General features: G+C 43.0%; 1 protein-coding gene across 6 annotated transcripts in view; it reads left to right on the forward strand.

The window, feature by feature from the left end:
- Positions 1–6,999, forward strand: part of MORC2 (MORC family CW-type zinc finger 2) — a 29,067-nt gene that overhangs the window by 20,514 nt on the left and 1,554 nt on the right. For 5 of the 6 annotated variants that reach the window (XM_075568927.1, XM_075568925.1, XM_075568928.1 and 2 more), the window contains exons 23-25: positions 68–260; positions 1,408–1,581; positions 1,743–1,836. In XM_075568927.1, the coding sequence (XP_075425042.1) occupies positions 68–260; positions 1,408–1,581; positions 1,743–1,836 (461 nt within the window). Of the gene's footprint in view, positions 1–67; positions 261–1,407; positions 1,582–1,742; positions 1,837–5,145; positions 5,686–6,999 lie in introns of those variants that run through there. The other variant, XM_075568930.1, reaches the window with a different exon arrangement.

Consider the following 6,999-nt stretch of genomic DNA (forward strand, 5'->3'; position numbering starts at 1 on the left):
AAAAATATATATATATTGACACAATATAACATTTGTTTCCCCATGATAACATTATTGGTGGATGCAGGAGACAAAGCACGGGCCGTAAAAACGATCACACCTCCCGGTATCCCTGCAGACAAAGGCCTGCACGTGGAGGTGCGTGTGAACAAGGAGTGGTTCACGGGACGCGTCACTACCGTGGAGATGGGGAAGCAGGGCGTGCGCTGGAAGGTGAAGTTTGATTACGTGCCCACAGACACCACCCCACGGGACCGATGGTAACGTAACTCTGCTATCGTGTCTCATTTATGTGTGTGTGGGATGAGGCACGGTATGTGTGTGATCAGGGACACGTGTCTGCGAGATCCGTCATACGTGAAGGTGTGTGTGTGTGTGTGTGTGTGTGTAACATGGTAAATAGTGCGTGTGATTTGTGATATGGGAAGCAGTGTGTTTTAGAGCAGACAAAGGAATGTGTGTGTCTGCACTGCTTGACATAGGAACTTTGTGGTGACATTACTAATTGTGTCTAAGAACAGTGATGCAACACATGTTGGTTTTAGTCATAAAAGTGTGTGTGTGTGTGTGTGTGTGTGTGTGTGTGTGTGTGTGTGTGTGTGTGTGTGTGTGTATATATATATATATATATATTAGACACAAGCAGTGTGTGGGTTTAGTCATGCAGGAAGCAGCCAGTAGAACAGATGATAATGGTGATGATGACATAGGTGTTTGTGCAACAGGAAGTATGGTGTGTGCTCTGTGACCTAGAGCAGCAACGGAGAGAGATCTCTGCACACACTTTATTGTTCAAAAATAATAAAAAGTCAAAAATGTGATGATTTATATAGATATATATGTATATATAGCGAGAAAAGGGTAGTCCACAGCACTCCAGGATACTAAAATAGAAAATATTGAATTAATCCAACGTTTCAGACCGCAGAGAGTCTTATCAAGCTTGATAAAAGACCCTGTGCGAACTGAAATATCGCTGTCGATTTTTGTACTTGCATTGATGCATTAATGAAATATTTTCACTTTTTCTACCCTGGAGTGCTGTGGAATACCTTTTCTATGTATATTATATCCTAATCCAGTTTTGGTGAACGGATCGTCCTACCTGCACCCAATCTATTTAAGCTAAATTTGCTACTTTTTGCTTTTTGTTATACAGTGCACTGGGTCTATTTTTGTGTGTGTTTATATATAATTGAAGCACACACCGATGCAGAAAGTATTTTCTGATTCTGTTGTCCTGACGGTCCCACATGTGACAGAGACATTGACCTAAGATTTGTTCTCTCCAATGAATGTTTACGATTTTGCAATACTTTTTGCATGTGGGTCTGCTTCGATCTTACTTTATATAACTGTGACATAAAGCAGCATGGACTCCGCTTCACACTGCGTTGCGCGTTTCAGGGTGGATAAGAGCAGCGAAGACGTAAGACTCATGAGGCCGCCCTCCCCGGAATATCAGGCCCCAGACACGCAGCAAGCCGAGCCTTCAACCTCCGAAAGCACCCGAATAGAGCCGGATACAACGGAGCCTGCACCCAGCCATGCACCCTTGGAGCTGCTCGTACAGACCCTCAGGTACCGCATTTCCTTCAGAGATTAATTTATTCCCATTTTGTATGGTTTAAGATTAATCCCTCTGGTAGGAAAGGGGTACACTATAAACAGTCTTTCTAGCGTTACCCCGCTTAGCTGGCCTCTTCCTCACCCTCTGGACTTATTTCTCCTCTCTGACACAGGAACTGCTTGCGCTATTTCCTGCCACCCAACTTCCCGATCTCCAAGAGTGAGCTGAGTACTATGAATGCTGAGGATCTCATAGCGTTTCCACTGGTGAGTAAGGAGGGATCATTCAGAGAGTGAAGCAGAGAGAGACGTGGGTGTGCGTGTGTGTGTGTGTGGGTGTGTGTGTGTATACGCCTGCTTCTACAGTTACCACACTGATGTACACCCGTTCACACTCAAAGTTGCAGTTTTCTTGCATTTCTTTTTTTTCACTTGCATCAAGAGATTTCTTCATGCCTTTTCCAACACTGTTTTTATTTTTTTACATTTGATACTCTATTCGGGAGATATGTGTTTTAAATATTAGGTGCCGCGAAGGTTAAATGGAGCTCTTGCCAGAGCAGTCTGAATGTTCCCATGGTATCCTCAGATTGAAGATGCTCGGGAAGATACTAACATAGTTTAAATATATCACCCTCATTTCAGCCCTTGTCCATCTGAAATTGCTGGATGATCTTCCAGGTATTGCTGTAGCAAGTTTCTCTTCTCGACATTGCTCTAACACATTTTTCGATTTCATCTTCCCATCTTACTTTTGGTCGTCGTCTTGGTCTTTTAATCTCCTTTGGAATCCAGTCGAACACCATCATTGTCCAACAATGGTCATTTCTTTTTGAGCTATGTCCAGTTCACTGCCATTTTAGTTTCTTCACCTGTGTGATGTCACAGACTTTCGTTTGGTTCCAAACCCATTCGTTCTTACGGTCTCTTTGGGTAATACCCAGCATGCATCTCTCCATACTACTTTGGGTTGTCGGAAGCTTCTGAATTATCTTCACATTTAGGGTCCAAGTTTCACATCCATCCGTGGGCACAGGCAGAGTATACGGCTCGAAAACTTTCTTCTTGAGGCACCGTGGAAGGTTCTTTTGAAAGATTCTCTTGTTTCTTCCAAATATGCTCCATATATGCTCCATCCCGTCTTCAGTCTACTATTGATTATTGGAAAGGTTCCCATTCATTGTTACTTGCCAGCCGAGATGTACATGCTCTTCAACTTGTAGTTCTATTCCATTTATTTTGATCTTTGCAGACTTGACACATTTGTTGAACATCACTTTTGTCTTGCTGAGATTCATATGGCGGCCCACTTTCTTACTTGCTTCGGCGAGTTCTCTGATTTGCTGCTGGACTTGTGGCAAAAATGTAATCGGCAAATCGGCGACTCTCACATATTCACCGTTCATTTGGAATCCTTTTTTCTCTCAATTCAATGTCTTCAAGTGTTACTGTGACTATCTTTGGTGACATGGTTTCGCCGTCGCACTCCATTGCCGATTCATATCTTGCTTTTATCTTCATGTAATCTAATGGTTGATGTGGCTTTCTCGGAAATGTTCCTTATAATATCATTGTACGCTCTAACACTTTCTTCTTAATGCATTTAAAACAGCTGTGTAGACTAGTGTTGTACCGGGTAATGTTTTCTAATAAAAAAATAAAAAAACGGGTACCCGTCCAAAATCAGTAGTTCTACCTGGCCGGTTACCCGGTTTGCACTTACCTGCAGGGTGGAGGAAGACCGCGGCGACATCTGTGGCAGCATCCGAAGTGTCTTCAGCCGGCGTGGGAGCTGCAGGAATCCATTACACAGCACAGCAGCAGGTAAGCAGAGTGAGCCGGGGAACCATGTGACCGGAGCAGGAGCGTTCCTATTGGACAGACAGCTGTCAAATAGGAACGCTCCTGCTCCGGTCACATGGTTCCCCGGCTCACACTGCTTACCTGCTGCTTTGTAATGGATTCCTGCAGCTCCCACGCCGGCTGAAGACACTTCTGATGCTGCCACCACCACAGGACCTCAGCTGCTCTTTATAGATGTCTTCCGTCGCTGGCTGCAGGTAAGTGATATGTTTACTTTCAGCTACCCTGACATTACCCGACACTGGGTATTACCCGGCGCCGGACCCACTTCTCAGTTGCCAGGTCCGGGTACTTGAAAATGTGCAGGGTTCCGGGTACACCACTTAGTGTAGACAGAATCGAATGCTTTTTCGTAATCTATGAATCCTCAGTGGTAGATCGTATTCATTACTTCGGGAAATCACTTCTTGTATAACTTGGAGGTGGTCCATTGTGTTGTATCCATTTCTAAATCCTGCTTGTTCTCTGGGCTGGGCAAAGTCCAAGGTCTGTTGCAGCCGATTAGCGGGTATCTTCGTAAAGATCTTGTAAGTGATTTGGTCTGGAGGTCTTTGTCTCCTTTCTTGTGGATGAGGATAACTGACATTTCTGAATCTTCAAGTAGCATGTAAAGAGCTTTGCAAGGATTTTCTCTACTTCTCCAGTTGTAATTTAATCTTCCCCGGGAGCCTTGCCAGTCTTCATAGATTTGATTACCTTTGCTGCCACTTCTGGAAGAACGCATGGTAAATCAATGGGGGTTTCTTCTCACTCGTCCTCTGCTGTATTATGCCCTGTGTTATCTTCCAATTTCATGTAGAAGTTCTCAATGCTCTTGATAGGTGCACAGTCCTTTATTCCTGATCCATCGTCTTGTTTGAGTGCAATCAATGATTTGCTTATTCCCAACCATAAAAGTCGCTGCTTCCTCTTCTTTATGTTTTTGTTATCTTCAATAGTCTTCCTCGCCATATCACAGTTACATTTTCTTACATCTTCAGTTACATTTGTGGCTTGTCTTGCACAGCTTTGCATTATTCTTCTTTATCTGTCTTGGGAGGATTGCTTCGTTGTCTCATCAGACATCTTCATAAGTTTTTAATAATAGTTTGATAAAGTGTCCCCATGCACCTAGAGCAATTGTTTTTTTTTTTTTTTTTTTTAGTTTAGTCTAAGTTCTCTGCTGTTATTTATGTTGACTTTATCTTCATTTTCTTCACATCTTTGCATTCAGATGTAATTTGCAGAGAACCAATCGATGATCACTCCTTGTGCTATGAACTGTTCCGTTTTCAGTCGCATGTTTCTAGTTAGTTAGGCTCTCGCATCTGACGATTGAAACAAAATCTGTCTCCCTCCTGGCGATATTTTATTAATGGTCTGTTTATTTCACTTTTTATATGTATACTATAACGGTATGTCTCTTGATATGGATTAAAAAACATTGTAATGATACTTCTGTTCACTTACTGGATTTGCCTCTGGTAATACTATGGTAGGAAGTACTTACCCAGTCCAGTGATCCAGTTCCCTCTCATTTTATAGCCATTTCAGCATCGTTATTAGACAATTGATCTTAAAACGTATTTACTCTCCACTAATTATTGTGGGTGCGAGTGCATGATTAGGTGGGGGCTTTCTGTGGACCCTGCTCTAGTGGCCAACCTTTGTAGTTAATATATAGCCAATTTCATTCCATTCCATGCCCATTTTATATTTGTATTCCTTTTGAAGACTGAATTCCTGCTGTAGAAGTTCTCACATTCTGCAAGTTCTACTCATCTGTGCCCTACGACTCCTCACTGCACATGGGTTACGCTTATGAGGCCTTACTGGCAATTATAACCTACACCTTCTCAGGAGTGCCCAGGAAATCCACTATCGTTTGTATATTATGGGATATATCTGTTTTTCTTTTCCTTCTCCCTGTTGAATTTGTGACCGCACATGTTCCCATTTCTCCTGATAACCAGCAGGCGGTGCTGGGACACTTGTACCACTCACTGGCAGTAACACATTTCAAACAAACCAAAAAAGTGTGTACGATAGGCGCTCCTACTAGAGTAGTGCTAAATAATACAATATTTATATGCTAAATCATCAGTGACTTTAGTGAATTTATAGTGATATCGAGTGTTATAAATAATACATGCGCAAAAGTGGGTGATCTCATCAAAACATGCAGCTCAAAAAAAAAACCTTTTTTTCAGAATTTGTTCCCAAATTCTTCCAATGTAGATCTTCAGAAAAAGTGAGGAGCGCAGGTACTGAAAGGGGAAAGAATAGAAGCACTGTGCAATATTGCCTCTTCAATATTCATGTATTGATTATAACAGTGTAGGAATTGCACTCGCACAAATAAATCAATTAGGCATAAATCCATCGCGGCAGGGAATAGGTTAAAAGTGTCTTCAAAAGCTTCGCAGGATCTCAGAGTAAGAGACACAACAAATAACTGTGCAGGTGGTCAAAAGGTAAGGTTTATTTATTAATAAACAGCAGAGTGCACACTCACTCTCCAAGATAAAAAAAACCAGCGTTTATAGATTGCAGTCTAAGAAGGAAGATGTAGATCTCACCCTGTCGCTGGCCCCCCGCGTCGCTCGTCATGTCACCCGTCATTCCCGGCAGATGGTCCCGGATGCAGGAAACAGCGTGACAATTTCAGCGCCAGTGCCCTTCTCTTAATGTCTCCAGAAATCGTCACACTACATATTTCGCATACAGCTTCTTCAGGAGCAGCAAGCTTCTGATATCCTGACAAGCTATTGAAGACAGGATTAACCTATTCCCTGCCACGATGGATTTATGCCGAATTGATTTATTCAACATGAGTGCAATTCTTACACTGATATACTCAATTCATTCATTTTGAAGAGGCGATATTGCACGATTGTATTTCTATTCTTCTGTTGGTATCTGCGCTCCCCAAGTTCTCTGACGATCCGTAACACCGTTTAGTCTGCAACAGCGGTTCCCAATTTATTTATTTTTAACATTGTGCACCCCCTGCTAGAAAATATGTTCTGCGACCCCCTAATGGGGGGGCGGGAGGGGGAGGGTGTGTAGGGAGGGTGCCACACTTAAAGTCCCAAACTGCACCCCAGTGTATATAGGCAGCATGGGGGGTATAGCTGCCACTCTGTGGGAGTTTCCAAAGCCACGTCACACAATGCCTTGCTGCTGTGGATGCAAAGCATTGTGGGGAATGACTTTTCAATCTACTGCTATACCCCCCAACCAAAGATGCAATTTGGGGCCTTACTAAGTACACAGTCCCCACACGGGCTGAGGAAGCCACTATACTGTCTGGGATCTACCATTACAGATTTTGGGGGGCCAACACCCGATTGGGAATCACGGATTGTTAACCATTTTTCTGCCAGAGAGCCTGTTGCAGGCCATTCTGTATTTGAAATTAAATAGTATGCAGTGTGTAGCACTGCTATTCTTAGTAGTGCACAAAGAAATCCTCAAACGGCGCAGTGTTCTATCACATCTCCCCTCTTCACACTGAATCAGTGGCAGCATTTGCAAATCAGGCATACTGCAGTGCGTTTGCGGGTAATTCCCATTGTTTACCCTCCA

The sequence above is a fragment of the Ascaphus truei genome, chromosome 13 (genome assembly GCF_040206685.1).
Source record: "Ascaphus truei isolate aAscTru1 chromosome 13, aAscTru1.hap1, whole genome shotgun sequence".
Classification (NCBI taxonomy): Eukaryota; Metazoa; Chordata; class Amphibia; order Anura; family Ascaphidae; genus Ascaphus; species Ascaphus truei.